This window comes from Patagioenas fasciata, chromosome 1 (genome assembly GCF_037038585.1).
Source record: "Patagioenas fasciata isolate bPatFas1 chromosome 1, bPatFas1.hap1, whole genome shotgun sequence".
NCBI lineage: Eukaryota > Metazoa > Chordata > Aves > Columbiformes > Columbidae > Patagioenas > Patagioenas fasciata.
Window position 1 is genome coordinate 54,894,313 of NC_092520.1, and position 25,353 is coordinate 54,919,665.

The window sequence follows — 25,353 nt, forward strand, 5'->3', positions numbered from 1 at the left end:
AATTGGAATTTCAGCTCTATTTGCTATTGGCTGGCAAAGCTTAGGGCTATTTGCTGGGGAAAAAAAATAGCCAGCAGAGAATAAATGTGACACTCCTACTTAACTTGTGTAGAAGGCTTGACCTTATGTTATTTCATAAGATACTGTGGTCATCTGCCCTTGTTTGTGATGAGTTTTCTGTGAGTTTTAATTTTGAAGTTTGCTTGACACTGGCTGTGGCAGGGCTGGAGCTGGCAGATGAGCAGGTGTCTCCAAAGGTCCCAGCATGGATTCATCAGCTGACAGAGGAGAGGATCAGATTATCCCTGCTCAGAAAGACCAAGAGAGGAGTTGGGTCAAGGACCACACTGGAGGCAGTCAGGTTTCAGGTCTGCAGTGGTAGCTTGTGCTTTTGGGGAGATGGAACGAGTTGAGAGCTTTGATGTCTGGTGAGTGCTGAATCTGGAGAGCAGTTATGCTTTCTGGCACTCGGACACTGGAATCCTTATCTTCCTTTTACCTGATGGTACAGACAAAGTCAGAATTAAAAAATGAGCAAACAACAACCAAAACCAAAATAAATTTAAAAAAAAAAAAAAAAGTGAGACAAGCACATCAAATATAAAAGCTTGATGAAAATAAGACTACATGGGAAGAAACTCACTGACATGTTAAATGTCATTTTGCATGGATTGATGAATACACAGATAGATTACACCAATCCCATCATATAACCATTTTTATCAGGCACACACTTCACAGGAGGAAGTTTTGCACTGAACACACACCCTCTCTCCTAGCCTGACTACGCAAGGCTTAACAGGATTCATATTACAGATGAAAGGAGAGGGCTGTTTGGGATGTTGCTAGCCCACTGAACCCACTTTGCGACACACACAACAAATCTGTCCAAAAGCACAGCTCACTGCTCAGACCCTGAGTCCCAGATCCAGAGAAATCCCCCAGAGACTCTGAGAAAGACAGTGAGAAGGAACATCAGGCTCTTACAGGACTCATCACACAGGAATGGCATGAAGAGAGAATGAGAAATGTGGTTTTATCTTCCCCTATAATATCTTTTCTAGTCAATGGGCTTTGTAAGGTACAGCCCCAAGCCGATGTGCTGCAGCAGTTATACAGCATTTCCAGGCCTCCCAGCTGGATGCCATGCATGACATCAGGATATATGCATTAATAAGATATATGCTACTCTTTCTACAAAAGAGCAGTCAAATAAACCTTCTATGATCCCTCCTGGCTTCCATGACCAATGCTAGTGCTTGTACCATGTCTGGCCAATACTTTTCAGCTGTCTTCTGCTCCTGCACTAAAGGTTCTGGAAGAACTTCTACATTTGTTGGGAATTATGGAGGTGCATTTTATCCACATAGTTTTTCACCATCCTTTTACAATATTTGTCTTATGATAATTCTGGATATTTTCACGATGCCTTCTGAGATTAATGTTCTGGAACCATTGAGAAAAGCTATCCTCTGCTGATAATCTCACACATGTTTCACTGGATGTGGAATTACAGCTTTGAAGTATCTCCTGAAAATATGATCTCAGTAGGCTCAGCCACTGTTCCTCTGTCCAGGAAACATATAGTCATAGTCTTATTAACAGAATTCAACAAATACTTCAGGTGGAGAGAACAGAAATAAATCAGAGAGATACCATAGAACACCATGGTCTGTATATTAAATAATATGCTTGTAAATAACTAGCTTTAGATGCAAAATCACCTCTTGGGTGGTGAACAAGGACATTTACTGCAGCATAAAGAAAAAAAAAATAATGTTTCTTGGATCCTACTGATTAGCATCTGATATCAAACACTAGTTCAGAACAACAAGCATGGCAAAATTTGGCCAATATGCATAAATCTACTTGTGTTCACCATGTCACCCATCCTAAGCACCCCTGTGCTATAAAAGGAGCTGCATTTTGAATTCCAAAGAATATGACAACAGCTAATGATGGGGGAAAAAAATGAAATTTAACTATCTGCTGTTTTCCGAGGCTTTAATATAATACTACAAATCAGAAGACAACATGGTGTTGTCTGCTGTTGGGAAAGAAGACTGGTTTTAGGTTTTGATCAGAGCCCATGGTGGTATAAAGAATTAGAAACTTTGAACTGCCAGATAGACACTATTCCTCATGTTTCATACTACACATCACCTTTCGATGCTGCTTTTACAGGGAAAAAGAGTTACAAATCTGAGACTACAGAAAATGAAAGCTAGGCTTTCTCCTGAGAGAGGCATTACACCAAGGTCACTTGTGGTTATTACACTCCCCAGATATCACTTTGCTACCATGATTAATTCGCAGTGACACCAAGTTGCCAAATGAAGGTCACCAATTCGCAAATAATCATGAGGTAACAGAGTCATCCATTTGGCGTTCTGGAAGAGTGCACTTGGCTCCTTACTGATTCTGTACAAAGAATGGTTTTAATCAGGACATTTCAGATAGAAACCAAGTGCTGTGGAAATGGGAAATCATTTATTAAAAAAAAAAGAAAAATCTATATTAGAAATAATAATAATAGCTACTTTAAATTAAGTGCCACTTAAAGAGATCCCTAACAGGTCTTCCCATTGTATCTGTACTCACAAAAGAACATATTCTTATGTTTAAAGAATTAATGTCTTATGCCAGATACACAGAGATGTTTTTAAAATATATTTAGGACCTAAAAATTATCATTAAGACCAAACTTCAAAGTTTTCCTTCTTCCTTAAATGCAGATAAATTCTTAACAGTTGATAACCTCTTCACTGTTGTCCAGAAATTAAGGAATTTTCCCAGGCATGATGGAATTTAGGCTTTAGGAGTTAAACTGAATCCAAGCTATTAGCTTTTGAATGATTGACTTTTACTGAAATGAGAACAGTAACCAAATCTGCAACCACTCTGGTGGCCAGAAGAACCTTGAGTTGCTCCAACCAACTCAGCCAACTCGTTTCAACAAACCCATGTGAGACATGCTCATGCACTATCATCTTGGTGCTCTTGCTCACCAGGACTATAGACCTACTAATCTGTTTTAGCTCTGGAAGGCTGTAATCTATGGAAGAGATGAGACTTGTCCTCCTTTCCATGAGGAATGTTATCACTCTTCCAAGTACAATGAAGAAGAAATAAAATTATATATAAGACAGACGGTAATTACAAGCATTAAAAAAAAAAAAAAAAAACCTGTAGAATCATAGAATTGTTTAGTTTGGAAAAGACCTTTAAGATCCAACCATTAACCTAGCACTACCAAGCCCACTACTAATCTATGTCCCTAAGCACCACATCTATACATCTTTTACGTACATCTCCAGGGATGGTGACTCAACCACTTCCCTGGGCAACCTGTTCCAGTGCTTGAGTCAAGTATAGAGAAATGTAAGAAATAAAAGGAAAAATTAACACTGTAATTTTCAACATCTAGCTCAAAGCTACAAGCTATTCCACCCAAATGTACATAGCATAAAGTCACAGCTGGCCTGACATTTTCTTCTTCTCCTGCCATAGATAGGTGAGTCCCTACTTCCTGGGCAGAGAGCCTTTCATTTATGGTGAAATTGAGGTGGAAAGAAAGACTCACCAGATCAGTGACTGCCCTGGGAAAGCTGCTCATTGCTGACCAGCAAGGTTTGTAATGAGAATCAGTTCAATGTCCTTTACCTGGAGGCAGGCAAAGATAATCATTTAGCGCCACTGGTAAGAGTGTGAATAAACCACTTCTCAGTAAGTGGGAAAACTGCTTATTCTTAATTGATGGCTCTAGTTTATTTTTCAGCTTCTTCCTTCCAAAAAACTGGCAGATGAGCCATTTTTCTCCCTCTCCTTCTGTCTCCTCAAGCTTTTCTCCAAGCTGGAGGAAAAAAATGAAAAAATCCTGTGGGGATTACCTCCTGAGCAAACAGAATCAGATGAGGCGATCTAGTTAGCCAAACAAGCCAATTTTCCACTGCACTTATCTTTCTGGACCAGATGTGACTGCCTACCCCCAGTCCAGCCTGAGTGAGCCTGTGCTGCATTCTGTACTCTATTACCTACAATTCTGTGCACCTGGAAATACTCCAGTACTGCCTAGATGGGTTGCTCCAGTCGTACTCTAAGCAGCAGCAAAATATGGAGAGTGGTGCCCTTTAAGGCAGATGTCTTTAAAAAAAAAAAAAAAAAGGTAAGATTCCTCCACTTTGTGTTGTCTCTTTTTCATAGATATTTAAAAAAAAACATAGGCTTTGTAGTGCTTGGCTATGGTGTGCCAAAAGACATCTCTGTTGTGCCTGCTGAGACAAGAACTATGGAAAGGCTAAGAGGAACAGAAAGCATTAATATTTTAGAAAACAATGTAAATTACACTAAAATCCTGACATAGCTGAGCAAGGAGCAGACAACAGAAAACAAACAATATTGTTCAGTTTCTTTATTCTCAGAGGGCTAAGAAAGCTGATTTTTTTTTATTTATTATTTTTTTATTTTGCCAGGAGGACACAAAGAACAAACACTGATTCAAGTTGGCACTTCTCTTCTTTTTGTTTATAATGGGCATATAGTTCTTGTAATGGCCAGGCATACAAAGAGATCATTAACGAGAGCAGAAGCAGCAGCAAAGCTTAAAATTCACAGGGGTGTCTCCATTTACGAAACTACAGCAAAAGCAGCTGTGCTCAACAACTTTGCCCAGCCAGCAACAAATCTTCTGTCAAAAAGTGGTCCCAAGACATGGCTTCCAATTCCGTGTGACTTAACCCTACCCTACACATCTCAAAATGCTTTTGTCAGAACATGTGCCGGGCTGCCTCTCAGAGACCGTCACTCACAAAACACCTTGGGCCTCGTGTTCCTCTATCTGTACCAGTCCTTTCAAGAAAGGAAAACAATTCAAAGATATTTACATTCAATATAGGCTTTTACGCCTTTTTTTCCCCCCTGAGGAAGGAGATGAACTAGTTCAATAATGAGGGCAGAATTCAGCTTCACATGCAGGCATGTAAACTCATGCATTTAAATATAGATGCTTGTGGGGGAGACAATAAGGAATCATTTGTGTTGTCCAAGCAAGAGCAGTGTCATTTGAGACTGTATGGCATGTCTGAGACGAGTATGATGCAGGACACTACCTCCCATCCTGACCAGAACCTGGGCAAGAACTGCTAGAACATTTTAAAAATTGCCTGAACAGAGCCTCAATATCCGGACAATGTGGTCAATGAGGCAGTTTTCAACAGTTTAAACACACTTATCTACTGCTATGTGAGACTGTCTAAATAGTCAAGACACCTTCATGGAGCTGGCAAGTGAGACACTGGGCCTATGGGATATTCAAACCCTACTGGCAGCAGGACACCAAACAGCATACACTCTGGTGGCTGAATTGACACCTAAGACTCAATTCAGCTGCTGAAAGAAAGACAGCTAATATAATTTTAGATACCCCAGATTTACATTATCTCCCCCTCACACCTGTAGGTATGGTGCAGGACCTATGGGAAAGCCACACACTTCAGGGCTAATAACGAGAAGAGGAGGAATGACCAAGAGCATTTAAATGGCACCAGATGTCTGTGTTTGTCCAACTGAATCCCAGCAGATGAAATCTAATGAGCTAGTCGTCTGGCCAAAAGCACGTGGGAATCTAACAGCTGTCCCTGCTCCACTGACAAATAAACTCCTGACTAGTTTTGACTAGAACTTGTGTCGACTAGGTCTGACAAGAGTGGGAGTCTGCTCATACACTGGCAGTTGCATATTTTGGTATCTGTACAGGTACAAGTTATGGTACCTGTATAAACCTAAAGAGGAAACCTCAGCCTCTTTAATTCTTATGCTCTTATGCCCTTACGCTCTAAATGCTAAGTGGCTCATTCCCCTTGGAATTTAAGTATCTACCTAACTTTTAGACAATCATACGGTAATGGATTTCTTGCAACTCACATCCAGTATGGCTGCCTTACACATCTAGGTGAGATGCACTGGACTGTTCTCCTGAGGGGTTAATGCCTCCATGCCAGGAATGTTTTGGGGATCACCAAATCCTGAAGCAGATACTAGGACGTGCGTGACAGATTGACTGAATCACTTCCTACGACTGAATAGGCTGGCTCATGTAAAATTAGATGGTCTTCAGAAGGGCACCAGACCCACACTGATCACAGTGCAGAATATGAACCTCAATAAAAAGAGCACTTTAACGGCTTTAAATCTCCAAACTCACACATATTGTCTCCATATGAAAAGCTTACTGAAAAGTCAGTACATTCTTCTTCTATTATTGAATATAAGACAAGATGAAATCAAACATAAATCAGTCAAAAAAAGCCTGTGAACTGCCATTCAGAGCTAGCCATAGCTTCTCCTGGATGGCTTGCAATAAAGAGCATCTAACTCTTCATAAACAAGGAGAGCAATCCACATGAACATTTGGTGATTTCAAATCACTTCTAGCTGCTAACAGCTATGGCCCTTGTCATGGACAAGGTACCAGGCAAGATGGACATCCTCTCTGATCCAGCAGGGCAATTCTTAGATTCTTATTTTTTTTAATCAACTGCACCTTGAAATCGCTGATATACTTCTAGGCTGAGTAATTTATCTACAGTAGCTGTTTCATTTGTAGAGACATGTGACAGATAGAGGTGCTGTTCTTTTGCAGCCCAGAGCTTCCTTGCCTGCCAAGGTCTCCATCCTGCTGCCACCAAGCAGCTCTGCAGAATTATTTCCAATTTCTATATTTGGTGATTCATAACACTGCAGTCTGCAGTCCTCTGTACTAGGGGAGATGACTCTGTGTTCTCGCCGTAGTTAAGCTTGTACTATAGGAGTCTGGGTGGGATCCCTACAGCACTGTTATTTCTCATTATGGTACTAATGAAACAACAGGACACACAGTTTGAGGCTGGGTATTTTTGGCAGTCATGTCTTGTTCTTAACATGTTCATGCTCCCCCAGGATTATTCTCATGTAAGCTTTCAAAGGCCACTGATGACAAATGAGTCTCATCTTGTGAAGTGAGTACCTATTATGCTGAGACTAAACCCTTCCCTGGTGCAGCAAAGCAGTCATCATTTTGTGAACCTTCAGAAGCAATACAAAACTTGTCTTCCTTTACCATGACTTCAGCAGAGAAAGTCCTTTCTTCTGTGTTACTCTCACTTTTTTTTTAAGGGATATACTTGTTTTCTAGACCAGTATGAACCTAACACTGACACCAGAGCCAAATTTGAATATTGATAGAGAATTGGGCTGGCACAAGTGAGAGTGAAGTAAAAAACTCTTAAACTATATTTGGTACCAGGCAACATGAAAGTTTGCCGTTAGTAAGCTAGACTGTGCTATCAGTACAGGCTGAGAACATACCCACAGGAGTCCCACAAACATCAGTAAGATAGCCTGGAATGCAAACTAATTACAAAATAGATCATATCCTGATAAAGAGCACAAACAAAGGGTAGATCTGCCCCAAAGCCCTTGCAGTGTAAATATGAGACAAAGATAGTAGGTAAATAAAGACAGATGAGAGAGAATAGACACTATTTTCTCAGGATACCATGCCAGCACATACAAATAATGTCAGCCCTTTATCAGCCTAGCACCTGTAAAATGCACGGGTAATTTTTAACAGAGATTCAAAGTAGGAAAAAAAAAAGTAGCTTTGCAGATGCCTGTAAGGAGAGTTTCCTGAGGACAAATAGCAGCAGGGGAAAAAGTGCGCATATATAACAAAAGATGATGAAGACTTTTACAGTAGGATGATTGAAAGCATGGGCTGATTTTTGTAGGGAAGAGATACCTGCAAAAGCACACTTGCTGCCTGTGAGCAGCCTAAGACTGCATTTGCCAAGGTCAAAGAAAGAAATGCTGCAGTAATCAAGAAATGATAAGCTAAGAGCCTGAATAAAAAATTCAGGTCTGTGGATGGATATGAAATGCCATACCTTAAATATGTTACGCACACATGGGAGATGTAAGTCTAGCCTGTTTGTAAGGAATAAGGTCCAAATTAAAGACAATACTGGAGTTTGGTAAATCCACAACACTGTTCATGGGCCTGGATGTCAGATAGGCTGGAGAGGTTGTTCACAGTGGTCAAAAGGGAATGCAAGGAAGAAATGGAGAGGAAAATTATTAAGTGCTTCATTTGAACAAGCAGAGCCATAATGCCTGAAGATAGCCTTCTTAACTATCTCAGAACAACAAATATGCCATATATTACAAAGAGTTCATAGTTTTTAAGCAGGAAGAAATAAAAACAGAAGGATGCACTGCTAGATGCTTAATTTAGTGTGCAACCATTCGTATCAGCAGAAGATCTGAACATGCAGTGACTTACTGCTGGCTGGTGAACCTCTTCTATAGTTTACAGAGTCAGTGCACTTGCTGGGGAGTATGTGGAGAGTTAGGAGGTTGGATAACTTAAATCTGTTCTGCTCTCCATGCAGCTGAGCTACTAAAAAAGAGCCTTTACATTCTGTAAAATTAAAAAACATATTTTAAAGTAGTTTCACTGGAGCTGTTTAAGAACTGCGTAATTGTTATCAGTGTCAAATTGCTTGGCACAGCATTTACTGTACAGTCTTTTATTTCTGAAACTTATTGCATCTTAAACTAATCATTCATCCTGCTATATAGATACTTGCCTGAGATTATGAATGATGGCTTGACCAACCAGATCAACAATCCAGAAGTAGATGTGGACATCACAAGGCCAGACACCTTCATTCGACAGCAAATCATGGCCTTACGTGTCATGACTAACAAACTGAAGAATGCATATAATGGAAATGATGTCAACTTCCAGGATACAAGTAAGAAATCATTAACCATTATAAACCATTATAAGTATATTTTTGGAAGATATTTATAAATTGATCACATTGGAATGCCTTTCTTTGGTCTTTATGGTCTGTGCTGCTGACAACGGTAAAAAAAAAAAAAAGTATTTTTCTGTCCCATGAAATTCCAGCTGTACGTTTGTTTCCTTTGCTTCTTTTGCTTATCTTCATGTCAAATGCATAAAGACACCGAGGGCTTTCCATAATGCCAGCAATCCATTCCTTTTTCAGAAGGACATTCAAACACCTAACCAAATCACAGAGGCTTTCATTTGGATCCTTTACTGCATAAAAGTTCACACCACTGACACTTTCCCGTTCCTGCCATGTTCATCCCCACCAGGGTGGTGGGTGGAATGGGAATGGAGGAAAGGGACAAACACTGTAACGCATGGACCTCATGCTGTTTCCCTCACTTCCTTGTGCCAGGTGATGAAACCAGCGGCTCAGGCAGTGGAAGTGGCTGTACAGATGACATCTGTCCCACCGAGTTCGATTTCGTCACCACCGAAGCACCACTGGTTGACTCCGACAGGAGGGAGGTGGAGGCTTCAGCCACGCAGCCTGGCTGGTCGCTGCAGACGTTGCTTGTCGCCTTCATCAGTCTCGTACTGCAGAGACAGTGGAGATAATCCTGGATCTGATCAGAAAAACTGTGTTTTAGCTACAGAAACAGGCAACTTTCTTCTTTTCTTATACTCTTGGACGACAGACCATGCCACAAACACTTGCAGTTTTCTATGAGACGAGAGCAGTACTGCAACCTGCTTCCATTTTTTGTTTTCCCAAAGAGTACCAGGTACCAGACTGAACTGCTTTCTGTTTTTTTCAGATATCTCTGAAGACGATATTCATCCTTGAGAGAATTCTTTCTCAAATCTTTATTACAGGAGACTTTCTGAGCTTCATTTCCTTTTATGCTGCAAAAGTAAAAAAGGATCTTACAGTGTCTGTTTTCCCCTAACGAGAAAAAAGAGGGGGAAAGAAACCAAGAAAACAGTTTTCTTTCTGAATCAGGCCTGACTCAAGGCTGCTGCATTACAACAGATATCAACAAAACAAAACAAACAAACAAAAAAAGGAGACAAGAAAGGGAAAAAAAAAATGCAACCGTTCTTCACTGACAGCCAGGTTTCCTTTAGGAACTTCTGTAGGATGATTCAGGTCATCAGAACGATCATTGCTATAGGGAGGAAGTCTGGATTTTTTTTCAACACAAAAGTATATTTCAATGGCAAATGTCTTGCACTCCTTCTGCCAGCCACATCATATTGGCATGAAGGTAGATAAGCTGAAAAAATAAGTTTATCTTTTAGTATGATAGTAACTCCACTAGCTTCAGAATATCATGTTACAGTTGTTTAGGATTTAAATCTTAATGCCCAGTAAAAAAATTGAGTAGTAGCATGATTTCACCTAGCTTCTTTTAGTATTTATCCATGTTATACAATTGGCACAGATTTCCACTTAGCTCACCATCAGCCGTGGTGGTAGTGCTAAACAATGCTCCTGACAAATCTCCCCTCAAGGGTTCGGACAGAAAATAATCTCTTGTGATATATTCTCTTTCCTTTTGTCACAGTTCTGACATCAGTTAGGACTGTCTGCTACTATGTTCATTATCCTACCAAGACAGCAATTCTCTATTGGACTAACAGCGACCTGATCAGTAGTGTGTTTCACAGCTAACTACATCTTTCATATCAGTTAATTTCAGTGTCACAAGGATTTCTTCTGCAAAATTTCAGAACAAACAAATATATAGTAGTGACATGGAGATTTCTTTCACTTTTTTAGTCTTAGTATGATCATCTATTTTTATATATATAAATATATATAAATCACAGATTTTAACTTCTTAATTACAAGCTCAGGGTTGACACCTCTTTGTAAGAAAAAAATGTTTGGTCAACCAACTCTTCTTTTTTTGTGCTGCTCTGAAAAGTAACCCTTTAATGACTGGTGAGCACGAAAATCAAAGAAGAGAATTTTTTACATATCCAGTTGTCCGTTTCTTAACAGGTTTGCAGGGTGGGAGAGAAAACCTCTCTCATATGTGTGAATTTGGGGGGGCATGAGAGTTTGTGTGATAGGCCTAGAGAAGGACACGGATGTTAATTGTGATCACAATTGTACTCTCAGATTCCTCAAGGATACATTGCTTTAATATTCATTGCCTAAATGACCATGATCCTGGATAGAGTTTCCCTAATTTGCATCTGGTCGTTAAGACCCAAGATGGAAGGTGTTTAAATCCTGGATATATGAGTGCCAGCAACTAGACATCAAAACCTTCCCTCTTCCATCAGCCACAAACAAAGGGCTCATGGGACAACTCTGCATGGTGTTGAAATTATTCATCGGAAATTTATTTCCTGATTCTTACGGTGACTCTAGAAATGGTATAGACAAACTGTGGAAACACTGTAAAGCCAGGCAACCACATTACAATTTAGCAGCAGAGCAGGTAGATCATATCCATTGCAATCTCTTTTGCTTGTCAAATTATAATTAGCTATTGATTTAGGCATGAAATTAAATTAGAAAACACACAGTACGTTAGGATAAAGTATACTTAAGCACTTTTACCAAAAAGTATTTACAACCCATCTATATAGTATATGTAAAAACAAAAGCATAGGGTTTGAGCCACATGTATTCCATTCTCTTTTTTTCCCATTTGTTTACTTCAAAGTATAACAATCTATTCTTCTGGGCCCAGCCTAGTGTGCAGGAGTTGCTGGCTGGGTGTTCAGACCACGCATGCCTCACCCCAGCTATAGCAGTGCTTCCTGCTGCTCTGATGGTTCTCTCTAGAGCAGATCTCGTGATTCAGCATTTAATGCCTTCACAAAGTTAAACAGCAGAGTTCAAACCAATTCTCACAGGCTTTTTCACTTGCCCTGCTACAGCAGGTAGCAAGCAGGGGACCTTTTATTTTCATTTTTTTTCCTGAACTTGTACATGCATCTGTCCACAAGGAGAGCCCTTTAAAACTCTCCCTGATCTCTTTCTACCCATACACATATCCTTTCCATGTTACTCCTCCTCAGCAACTCTGTTTCAGGACAAGCTGTCTGTCATTTTTAGTTATCCCGTAGTGTGTTTATTCAGTGGTAACTGACACTCTTTCCATCTGATTATTCTGGGTCTAGAAGCTTTTTGAGAGGTAATGAAGTCCAAGCCTTCTGAGGCAAGTCCTCTGTTGTAACCTGCTCCACACTGCTGCTTAAGGAGCCAGTGTACTCCTAGGGTCTTTGTGTTAGCCTTGGCCCACATTCAGGTGGTCTGGTGACTGTTTTCAGCTGATGCAGCCAAACTGATTGTCCAGGGTGCTCTCAGCTATTTGTAGACCTCCATGGACTCGTGGGCAAGGAGTAAGAGGGATCCCTAAGAAGTAGGGTGTTTGCTGAAGGCTCTTCTCACTTGGGGAGCTTGCCAAGAGGGGCTCTCCCTCTACTTGGACCTGATCTTACAAACTGCTAGTGAAACAATAAACCAGACTAATCTTTGCCAAAATGTGATTGCCTTGTGCAAGTTCTGTCAGAAATTTATGTCTTCCATAATATTTCTCCTCTTATTTTCCTACTATGCATGGCAATATCTTGTCAGGAGATGGAGATGCCTTTGCATGAGGTATTAGGCATACATTCTTTTAATAGTCCCTAAAGGTTGAATACACTCTTCATACATCGCATTTTTCTGAGATTAAGAGAGCTATTAAACCTACAGAGCAAATGAAATTGGAAATGAAGGAAAGAAAAGAAATAGCATTTGTGTTCATAAATGCAAGAACCTACATCAGTTCCAGTGCTTCTATTTGCACATCCTTTACATCCATTAACTCTTCTTCTAAGGTAATTTTTGATGTGCCACAATTTACCGACTGCTAACGGAAGAGAAATATTTAAAGTAAGAAATTATAAAAAAGACAATTACCTATTCAAGAAAGGAGACCTAAGTCCTAAGGAAAAAATCCTTTGATTTTATAAACCCTTTGTGCTCTGCAAACCAAAAGTTCTTGCCATTTTATGTCCTTTTACAGTGGAGGATCTTAACAAAATCAATGCAATGAGTAACATAACCAGTGCTGTCGACCCCTGTGGGGTTTTCCATTTCAATATTAATTACATCGATCTTACATTGTCCCCAAATTATTAGCATTCACACTACTGCAGATTTTTCTCCTGATGTCTGGGTTCACATTAGTGTAACTGCAGAGCATTTTACCTGAACTCTGGCTAAACTCAGGCATTACAAAAAAGACAGTCAGAATGAATTGAAAAGAGAGGGTAGAGATTTCCTGATAAAGAGGAAGAGTAGAGGAATGTGTGCTTCAGGGTTCTGCTAACGGCTGATCTATCCCAATTCTCTAAGAGGCAACACAGAGCTCTGTCTGTGGAAAGCTCCCGCTCCCAAAATCTGAGTCTCACTCATATGAATTATCCCAGGTCTGCAGGATTTTTAGGAAGGACAATTCCCAAAGCTGTGTGAACCAGTTTGAGCCGCTTCTGTGCAAAACGTCTGTGAGCTAGAGCTGTTCTCGGGAGGTGGGCTGTGTGTGCAGTGTCTCAGCATGCAGCAGTTGCTCTCAGTTAGCTAACCAACCCTGAATCATTATCAAATGTAACTATACTTGTTCACTGAGACTTTTTTATTACTTCAACATGAAAAATAAATTACAGCACAGATACAAGTTGTGCTTTTTGGTTTTAATTTACTTCTGAAGAAAATTCATTAAAACTGAATACAGGAAATTTTTTAATTATTCTGCTGGGAAAATCAGGTTTCTGCAGGTTTCATCCGAGGAACAAATGTCTGAATGAACTTCAGATATTAAGAAGAAATCCACATTGCAAAGACTACAAAGTTGTATTTACTATGTCTACTATATTAACCCACAAATTTTCAAACCTGCAGGATGAGAATGAATAGAGTTAACAACAGTGGACCATCCCATAGAACTTCAAAACCCCTGATTTCAAAGTGAAATTCAGCCCTCAAAGGCTAAAACTTAGCTGTGGGGCTGAGAATACATTGTCAAAACACAATGGACACAGCAATGCATACTTCTGAGAAAATTAGGGCAAGTGATGCACTGAATGGGGCAATATTTCCACTGCAGCTACGCACATGGACTGTGAGGATCATACTAACATGGGTAATTATGACCGTTTTTGATAAAACAATGATAAAGATCAGAGTACCATGGTAACACTGGACATGAAAGATTAACAATACGAAATTAACCATTTTCTCATCTGTTTAAAAGCATAGCAGACCTAATAGAGAACCAAGAACTTAGATTTTTAAAATAAACTTCTAGCACCGTGCAAGAGAGATGGTCTCAGATTGATTCGGTCAGAACATTTTTCAACAGTCTATCCTATTCAAATCTTCTGACCAATACATTCACTTCAGAATAATTTGCCCATGTAACGTGAAGGGTTCGCTTACAGTATTCACTGCTTTTTCTACTAAACTGATTACATAGTTTGCAATTCTGATTGTGCATCCCAAGTGTTCATACAACAAACTTGTGCATCCATCCCCACGACAAAGCAAATGAAAACTTTGTCATTAACAAGGATTTTGACTGTAATCACAGAGAAAAAGGCAAGTCCTTCTTTTCTGGAAGCTGTTTTAATTTTATTTCTTTCTGATTCTCAATAAAACAGCAACATAAAAGAGGAGACATTAGGATCCTCACCTGTAAGTTTCCTAACTTTACTCCAAACCCATCCCAGTAATTCTGCCCAGCTTCTCCACAGCCAAGGTCTCTGAACTATCTGGAGGTTCAAGAAAGTCACATGAGTTTATCCATAGCTTAAAGTCTATACAGTTGAATAGTTTCAAGAAAATGGGTCAGTATTTCAGTCAAGTCTCATTTCGACTTTATTTTTAATCATGTAGGTTGACACTTAGCAGGGTAACATACATGAAAGGCTTTTGTCTCATGGAATACTGGGGGAAAAAAAAAAAAAAAAGACCAACACATTTCTTTTTGCTTTTCCTCCTTTATTCTGGTGCGAGGAAATCTGTGATGCTTCATACTTTAAGCACAAGGCAGCATCTAGTGGTGTAGCTTGTTTATCAAACTAAGAACAGCTGCATTACCAAAAGAAGTTGTCTTTTTTTCCTTGAGGCAGATTAGATTCACCATTAGTGAAAAAGAGGTACAGAATGGCAACTATTTACATATAGTGAGGTACCTTCCGTCAGTATCTCCGAAGACCCTTTAAAACCAAATTTGCAGGGAAGACAAATCTACTTCCTCTAAAATAGAAATCGGTAGGATTTTCTTCCTTGAAAAAAAATACAAAGTATACGGTTTTCGATTCCCAGTGTTGGGGAAGCTGGAAAGAAATTTCCCTTCTTCAAAGTGAAAGGGTAGCCATTTCACCAGTTCTGCTGCCCTCAGCTCCTGGAGCTGCTTTTATACCTCTCCAGAGCTCTGCTGAGCACCCACACCAGTCACCTGAAGCAAGGAGCCTCCTGGGCACACAAATTGTCTCTGCCAATAGTGGAATTTGCCCTTCCAAGATGGTTAGAAAGACAACTGAGGAATCCCTTCCAATCCCTAACATTCTGTGATTCTGTGATTCTGAATGACAGGAGCAGTGACTTCACAGTGAGACTCAGCAAATATATGAGCATGGGGAAATAACAATAGAATTCCATGATGGGCAGCTGGTGCTCGTCACAACTGTCCAGCACGTCCTTTCAACCTCCTGTCTATGATCTTCTGTGTACTCTAATTGTAATCATCTACTCGCAGATGTAGCAAAAACCAAAACAGTGCTTCACAAGTCAGTGGTGTTTCTGTAGTCTGCTGCAAGGTTTCTCTCTTTCTTCTTAGTTCTTAGGTACTCTGGCTAATTCTGTATCTTTCAGTGTGTGAGGAAGAGCTTACTACCTAAAACAGAATGCTGTGTGTCAGTAGTCCTTTTTTCCTAAAAATATACATTATGTAGGCATGAAAGTCCTTCCCGTGTCTCACAAAAATAACTCGATTCCACTAAGCATCTAGTGAGTTTTCTTCTCAAGCCTAAACTCCAGTCATTCAGGCAAGGTTTAGTAGAGGTCTCCCACATTCCACTAAATACCCCAAACACCAGGTTACCGGTCAACTATGCTCTTCTCCTCCCTCCTCTCCTAATTCCTCACCTTGAAGTACCATCCTGGGCCTGAAAAATCTTTCAAAATATATGTTTCATCAAAACTAATGCACTGTGCCATGGCAGACCTGGTTGAATCCAAGCAGGTTCTTCTCCTTGTGTGCTGGGGGTTCCTGTTATCTAATTCACCAAGGATGCAAGCTCCTGTTATCTCTGTTAGTTAAGCTGACCCCATTGTATACATCCTTAACTGCTATGGAGTTACACAATACATTGCTGTCTACACAGTAGATTTTCTACTCAATTGTATATCACCATCTATCTTTGAGTGACTAGTGTCTCTATGACCATTTTCTGCTCGAGGCTGCACTCTATTTCCAGTCATTTTTAGCTCACTGGATTTTCTATCTCACTTCCATGGGTCTCTGTGCCTTTGGTAGCACTTAATTCTTCTCCTTTCAGACAGAGGATGTAGCAACAAAGAGATTTGGTTCACTTATTTGTTGTGGGGTTTTTTTCAGACTTTATCAGACCCCACCTTTAGCTTTTATTCTCTGTTCTAAATATGTTCTACTGGGTGTATGTTCTTGATCATCTGACATGAATCCTGATGACTATTTTTAATTGACTGTATAATCTGAGTTTATAGATGACATTTTGGTTCATTCACTCAGTTATGGTAAATTTCTATTTCTTCCTTGTAACTGTAGCATAGTTTCTGTTTCGTTTTTGTCTGCTGTGCTGATGAGTCACCAAGGCCAATGGCAAAGAATTTGTGGATATTCTATAGCAAGATTAACTGAACAGGTAACAACATCACAAAATAATTCATGTCAGTTCTGTAACTGATTGGTTTGAGGTTTGGTGTTGGATTTTTTTTCCTTTAATTTCGGCATTCTGGGCTTCATTTGATTTATATTCACACTGGCTATGTGTATATTATGTTATACACATGTAATGTAACTACAGATTAACTGCTTCAGTCTTTAGATAACAAATTTTAAATAGTTGGTCAACTGTAGTCTGCTTGTAAGTGCTACAGAGTGATGATCACTTTTAAAAATCTGCCTAAAGAGAAGTCAGAGGAGTTCAGATTTCAGCTTTGTGATATTAGTTGAGTTTGAGGCTGCAAGAATATTTTGTAAATAACTTGTGAATATGTGCATATACTTGAAGGGAGAGAAAGGAGCACTTGCATCTCCAAAATATTCTGAAGCTTCTTTTCAACTTTTACCTAATCTGAACACAAATTTACAAATGAAGAATTGGCATTCAGATGTTCAGGGATGTCAGACTACATAAATTGATGGGCATTTACACACTGACTCCTCCCAGGTTACTTTATTTTGTTGGTGAGCAATATAACTTAATTTCCACTAGCAATTTTGTTACATTTATTAAATTCAAAGAAAGGATGTTGTTTAAGTAGGTCAGATGTCTTGATTTCAGTATCAATTGACATTTATACTTGCTTGTTAAACTTTTATGACTCCAGGCGTATGAACATTGCTTGAAAGCATGCAAATTGTTAGCTCCGGTTTTGATACTATATTTCTAGAGTAGTATTTAAAATAGTTCAATGTGAATTGATAGGGCCAATATTTGAATGGAAGTCAAGTTTAGAATAAAATTGATTTTAGACAGAAATAGGATTGAGTTGAAAAAAATCTCATTAAATGTTAAACCAGCTTTTCTTCTGATCTGATTTTAACATTTCAACCTAATCTGACATGAAAAAAAACTACAGATTCTGTTTATAGATCATACCTGAAACTAAATGGTATCATTTCCATTTGGGGAGAGTTCCAATTAAAATGAAAGAGGGAGAAAAATCCCAAGTTCCCTCATCGCCAAGCACTACTTAAAATGATACAGTATTTAGCACCATATGGCAGTGTGTATATGTATATATATAGCAGCGTTGCAAGGCAGAGTATGAAGTTCTAAGGAAAAGATTCTTTATGGCTTTGTAACTTCAGAGAAGTAATGTACCATGGACAAAAATAGAAAAACATAAACAATCATTTTGATACATTTGTGAAATATACTTCACAGAGCCCAATATTTTTTGTGCAAAATGCCTTAAATCACTTTCGGTAGGGCTAATGCAATGAATTTATTTCTGTATATAGTCTTTTATAATAATTACTTCGGATGCAACACTAGACTTTTCTTTCCACTACAATCATATACAGCCTTACAATTATTAACTACAATAGACAGACTATGATAGCTCTGCTTTATTAGCTGTAAATGCACTTTCAGTCCACTTGTAGACTTAGAGCTTGGAAGCAAGAAGAGGTGACAGTGCCAAGAGCACCGAGACTTTCCTGATGGGCAATCTCTATGTTCTCTCAGGCTTGAAATCCTTTCCTACCAACTCCTTTTCCTCTAACCCCATCTGTCTTCATGAAAATTGGCTGTGTCTTAGGGTCTTACATCACCCTATCTAGCACTAGGAGCTTCAGAGAGCATGTTGCTCAGCACAGTTGTCTTTCTAGATCTCCACAGTTAGCCAAAAGAGATGGGTACCTCCATATGTGGGAAGGGACTTATCTGTCTTCTCTAAACAGGCAGCCTGGGATGCCTGTCATGTAGGCACCTCACTCAAGTGCCTGGAGATAAATGCCACCTGTGAGATGGGGGATCCAGGCTTTGCCCAGACTCTGTCCTGTCCTGCTCCTTGTTGGCACAATGGTGCCTCTTCTTCATGCCAGTTCTGGAGTGAGGAGCATGGAGAGGGATCCCATCTGGGGAAGTCATGCTGTGATGACTTTGTTTCTGAGCCAAACCAACCCTGATGTAACAAGACATAAAACCAACATGCATTCGTTGTTCTGAATGCTGCACAGTGCTGTTAAGTTTATACTCTTCCTTATAAGACATTTAAACCTGTCAGCTACCCTACAAACACACAAGGCAACTGCCTTCCATGCACATGTGCACCAAGACATGGAACTCAAACAAATCTCTCCTGAAATCTCAAATGCCTTTCCAAGGCTGGTGAAAGCACTGCACATGGCTCAAGACAGCTCAGAGAGTTAGCGAGGAGAAAGGTGCACATCACTGAAGGGCAGAAAGCAGATTAATACCTCAAGAGTGAGAACCGTGATAAAGCTGCCCTTCAGGTGTAATCATTCATGCACTCAGTCATTTGTCAGTCTCAGCCCTTACTGCACCAATGAAAGGAAAATACACATCTTCTAAGAGGTCAGTAGAGAAAGCAAGGTTAATATACAGCAGTTTATACTGACAAACCGCTAACACACCTCTTGCAAAATAGCTGATTGTTATGACAGCAAATAACTTTTTAAAAGCTGAAAATAATTAAGTGCAGCTTTGTCTGTATCCCCTGCCATCTCTTGGGACTCCATGAGGAAATCCTTTTTCTTTCCCCAACCTACTTTTGGGGGGCTGGTACTTGAAATGTGGCAGAAACCAAAAGCCCAAGCTGTAAAGCACCCATTCAGTGCCCAGTTTTCTAGGTCTTCTGCTTTTCCTCTTTGTTTTCTTTTTTGCATTTCTGAGAGTGGCACTCTCACAAAGTATATGAGAGCATGCATCTCTCTGCTTGTACACACATTTATTTAGATATATAAACACATATACATCTATAAATACAACCACAAGTTAGTAATTTCAAGTGCATAGGCTATAAAAAGTAATGGAGGGGACTCCATTTATCACAATACTTGACAGAGACCTAACAAGGAGAGTCCCAGACAGGGACTTATGCTTTAGAGATGATTATAGCTTGTGTTTCTATAAGTGTTGTTGTAATTTTCTGAAATAACTGTGGGAAACCGTAACTCTGCAGAAATTATTTGGCAACATCTACTGGTACTGTTAAGGAACATGTAAAAAAACTTAACTATCCAGATAAAAACAGAAACCCAGATGGTGTCTCACTTACAGTATTTGGGGGCTTTACTGATACAAATTTCATTATTTCTTGTTTTTTATTTGAACACAAAAAAAGCTTGTAAAAGCTCATGGAACTTTTAAGAAGCCCTACCTCCTTCCTTTCAGACTACAATAACTGTTAAATGATGACTTTTCTATATTTATGAAAATATTTTCTTCAATAATGAATTGGGTAAAATACTGTAAAATACTGATGATCAAAATCGTCATCCTATTTGGTGCTTTGGGTTTTTTTTTTTAATGGAATTCATAACCCACAAAAAGTAACGCTTACTTCTAATGGTATCATCTGACCCCCTTTAACTGAATTACAGATTTACAATCATACTGCCTCTGTCCATCACCCAAGCATGACAAGGCACAACAATACCCAATGGATTACCCCCACAGCCACGGAGTCTTTTCATCACATCTTTTGTTTCCACACACTTTCCTCCAGAAAGTTTTGATTACTAAAATGCATTCAGATTTCCCCGTGGATAAACTGGAGGGAAGTGTTTGGCATTTTCAAGACAATCTCAGATGGTACTGTTTGGCCCATTGCTTTTCCATTTCCCTGTGAGTCTTTACCAAGTCCAGTGCACAACAGTTAATGTGGTTTTCACAAAGCAGTGATCAGTAATGTAAATACCATTTCTTCCCTCAAGACTTATAATGCAATTTTGTGTTTCTTGAGATTGTTTCTTTCACGATTTGTCATGTCAAAGATGTTAAAGATGATATTTGGAAATCACAGAACAGTTAAACCATAAACTACTGTGTTTCTGTCCATTACTAAGGGAAGTGTGACTGCAGGGATATTTTGTTGGAAGGGTTGTATTAACAGTCATTTACATATATATATATTTGTAGTGCTGTGCCTGCTTCTTCCATGTACCTTAAAACTACTATTAGATAATGAATGACCCCCTATTAAACTCATTTTTTGTAATGCATCTTCCTGAAATAAAGGTATTAGAAGACCTTGCTGCTCAACCAAGGCAATTTTGCCTGGTGCAATATTATGCTAGTAGACAAAGGCATTTGAAAAAGGCGATACATTTTATTTTATAAATCAATACTTTCTTTTGCTGCCTACTGAAAAATCCTTTTTTAGTGCTTACAACACACTTGAGAGTTAGGATAGGATTGTAATTTTCAGTAACAGACTGAGACAATAACTAGCATTCTTAAAGATTAATTTTATTTGCCCTGCCTTTTGCCTGCAAATGTTATCCACATAATGCTTTTCAGACAGATTGTACCTTATTAGTTTCCCTGCTTCATAGTATACATATATTAATGAATACGTATTTTCACTGATGACAGTGTAAGGCAAGTTATTTCTCTCATAATGTTATTCTACTGTTTATTCATGTGCATATTTTAAATTTGCAACAGTTTGTTGGAAAGTCTAATTGATTGTCACTGATTACTAGCCAAAATTTTGCTTCTGTTAAGGCACCATTGCATACAATTCTGATCATTACATGAAAGTTTAATTCTGAGTGTTAGATTTTAAGGATATTCTTTTCAAAATCACAGCAAACTCTTTACCAGTGAATCTCCACAAAAACACTGTGTTAAAAATGTTAGAAAACACAGTTTTTCCAGTTGTCTTTGTAATGAGAAATAAAGAGACTTTTCTCAGCTAAACAAGAAGGTATATTGACCTTTATTTTAATCTTGCCATAACTGGTCTGGTAAAGCATTAGAACATACAATCTAAAATTAATCAGCTCTCCACACGGAGAGAGCAATAGTTCAGCTGGAAAAGATCAGATTGTTTGTCAGGAAAGTCTTACTGATACAAAATGCAAAGTAGTATGCAGACCATCTACTATAGGTATCCAGCTGCAGCAGCTGCTGTGGCATGCAACATCAAGAAAGCAATGAGGGGGCCAAACTATCTGCCGCCCAGCGCCACAAGATCTGGACTGTCTATACTATCAACAGACAGAAATAGGGAAACATATTCTCTCTACCTCCTGTAGGTGCATATATGATATGTTGCCCCTACTTCTCTCTTTGACAGTACAAAGGATCCTTGGCCGGGCATCATGGTATAATAAGCCATGTGAATGATTCATGACTGTCTTCAGATTATAACCCACTACAGACAAGCACGGTGCCATAGGAGGTGGTTTGCATGCAGTCCATTAATCCAAGTGATCAGAAGTAGTCATTTTTAGTGAGGTAACCATTCCCAAGCTGTATGGATAAGAACTCCCTGATGTAACTTCTCCTGTCAATCCAAAGTTTAAGAGTGCTATCGCAATCCAGACAATGAAATTTACGCTGTGTGAGGACTATGCAATGGAGGATCAGAAACGCCTTCCCCAGACTCTCTGGTCCTCCCTCCACTGAAGCTAGTGAGAGTTTGCCATCAGCTCCAGCATCAGGAGAAGCATATCTAACAATTTGACATAACCATTTAAATTTGCGTTTATATCCTCGGTGTCTATCAGTCAAACAACACTGATGACACTTACTTTATTAGATCATAATTACAACAGTAATAAAGTGTGGGGCGATCTTTTACACTGTTGCTTAATATTCAGTACTGTATGTATATATATATACTTGACACCTCAGTGAAGACTTTGACATGCCTTATTCATTCTAGTTGTTTTTATGGTATTGGTTTTGTTAGATTGCTTTACCATATAAAGAATAAAACTATAACTGCTCTGACTTCAAATTGTCCAATTCATTTTTATCCAAGATGTGTTAAACAAATCTAAGTCATGTTCATCAGTTCTTCTCATTCTCATCATCCTTCACTCACACCATGAAGGCAATGTATATTGGTGGTTTGAAAACAGGGATTTGATATTCTCTGATGGACTACAATAAATATCTGAAGTAAGTACCTGCCTCGTGTCTTGTGGTTTCTTGGTTGTAAAATGAAAAGTGCTCTCTGCAGGCCAGCGACGTTAATCCCATGATTGTTCAGCTACTGGAGAATCATGAGGTAAAATCAATCTTTAAAATAATTTATGAGAAGTTCATCCTACATAATTCTTTTTCCAGCTATACTTGTGTACCAGCGATGTTCCCCTAGAATCCGTCAGAGAAGTGAAGAACATTGTAGAAGTGTCAAAAGTCATGATATCTAAGGATGAAATTTCAGGCAGTAGTTATTTACTTATTCTCTTGTAAAATGTGGCAGCTTTCTGTGACTATATGTAAGACAGTTTAAAAAATTATATTTAATTGTTATTTTGACTTACTTATTGGTTCTGAGTTAATCAGATTGAGAGCTAATATGATAGTAGCGTTTTGTTGCAACTGAACACCATTTTTTAACATAAAACTACCCATGATATTAGAGTCTTAAAATGTAAATCAGTGTTGTTCTTTAAGAAATGTGGGATCTGGTGAACGAGAGGGATCTGCTTCTTCATTTTAATTTGACTTATTCTAATTCCTGCCGTGGAGTCTAAGATTTCATACCAGGTGTTTAAACTGTCAATACAGCCTCCTTAAAATCCTTCTGTTGATTCAGTTCTAGTTTAAGGATTTGGTTTAGCTGCCTACGCATTGCTCTCTGGTGTCACTTGAAACAGCTTAGGCTAGCTGAGATACCTGTCCAGAGCCAGCAGATGTGGTGTAGGACCTGCAGAGGTGCTGTACCCTTCCATATTGGCAGCTGGATGCCCAGGTGGGATGGTCTTGGGAACCTCAAGTTAAACTCAATGTCTAAGTTTAGGCAACAGAATCAATTACCTGAATTTGTGTGAGCCAAATCTCTCACCCTAACCTGGTACAAACCTAGATTTGAATTAACTGAATCTCACCCTGGGATGGGGTTTTGTAATATAAATAAAAGCCTCATTGCCATTCTGGGTACTGCAGTTGCCCACTGAATCTGTCGTAAATCCTGTGTCTACACCTTGTAGTCCTACTCCTTACACACTGGATTTTCTAGGATATCTCAAATGGCACTGAACACTCTTGTGGATCTCATTGAGTCACAGCTTGTATTGCATCCAATATTTTTGTGTGTAGCTGGCAGATATACAGAGCAGCAAGAAACCCCTTTCTGGGGTAGGGGCTGGAGCCAACGCATGACACCGCTGTGCATCTGCAATGGCACTCTATTACCTACCTCTGAGTTCCCAAGCTAGGTGTCTAAGACAGATGAAGGCTGCTACCTTTTAGAGGTGTCTATTGCTGAATTGAGAGAGAGCAGCTCATTTCACAACAGTATTCATCAACAAATCATTGGGCAGGTTTGCGAATGCGCTCATTTGTTCAGAGCAGACTGCTGTGTTCCCCATTCTAGACCAGAACACTGAGTTGTCAAACAAAAAATATTTTGTAGTTCTACACATCTGAAGAAAGATTTCCAGGTTGTAATATTTTTTCAGTATTCTTTATTTTCTTAATGCAAGGCAAAATTTGCTGTGCATGTTTCATGCCCTACAAGGACGAAAAAACAATTGCCTATCATAGAAGAGCTTAGTGGCTAAAATTCTGCTACGTGCCTGAAGAGACCTTACCTGCAATGGTGCGTAGAGTCTTCTGTGAGTCATGGAAAATTTGACAACTCCTTTTAATTATTAATCTTTTCTTAGGCACCTACCACAAGGTTCTATTAATTAATGGTGCCTTGCTTTAAATCCTGCTGGAACAGAATGAAAATGTGAATTGCTAGAGATTTCATCCAGCTAAGTGTCCAAAAACTAGCTGCCTATTCAAACACCACTGAATCCCTTTAGTCTAGAAATACTATAACGAATATTTTCTCTGCCAGATTTCTGATATTTGTTTCATGACTGTATGAAACATTGTGAGTGTATTATGATTTTTTTGTCTCATCAGAATGCAAATAAAATTCAAGGAGAATGAAATGTGAGAAGTATTTTAAAAAGCGAAAATATAACTAGCTAACTGTTTGAAAACAACAGATGTTTTTATTTGAATGGCAAGTAAAGGTTCTTGTCTGTTCTTTCACCTATTAGAGATTATATTTGAAAACCAGCCTTTCACATGGAAATGATATTGATATACTAAATTATGGACCTTTATTAAATTCATTAGCACACTCTTGTTTTAATACACTATCGAACATAATATCATATTTGTATCTATGAAATGCATATTGATTCATTTGAATGTTTGGGTAGTATAGGTGGTAAACATTAATATATCAAAGTAACTGTTGCCACTAATCCAGGAAAAACTGTGGCCTAAGAAAATGTTGTTAAGCTCAGACATAGCAGGTATAACATCAAATACAGATATCAAGCTAATATAAAAAAATGTGCAGGTATCAAGTATCTGAAATATGATGTAAACACAAGAAAAAACTCTCCTAGAATTTGGACCTGCATGAGGAAATGTATTGTCCTATAGCAGAGAGATAATGGCTCATTTTTGTGCAGCTCCACGTAATGGATGGTGCTCATTGCTGAGATCAGCTTCACCTGACCAAGCCCGACCCACAGGAGGGAGTGCAGGGCTGGGCAGCCCATGCAGATGGGCGCTCTGGGGAGGGGACAATGAGA

At 39.0% G+C, this 25,353-nt stretch overlaps 1 protein-coding gene across 2 annotated transcripts in view; it reads left to right on the forward strand.

Annotated features, from left to right (window-relative positions):
• Positions 1–22,712, forward strand: part of GPC6 (glypican 6) — a 786,144-nt gene extending 763,432 nt beyond the window's left edge. For both annotated transcript variants that reach the window (XM_071806659.1, XM_065851136.2), the window contains 2 exons: positions 8,617–8,792; positions 9,249–22,712. In XM_071806659.1, the coding sequence (XP_071662760.1) occupies positions 8,617–8,792; positions 9,249–9,451 (379 nt within the window). In that variant the 3' untranslated portion in view covers positions 9,452–22,712. The remainder of the gene's footprint in view (positions 1–8,616; positions 8,793–9,248) is intronic.
• The last annotated feature ends 2,641 nt before the right edge of the window (positions 22,713–25,353 follow it).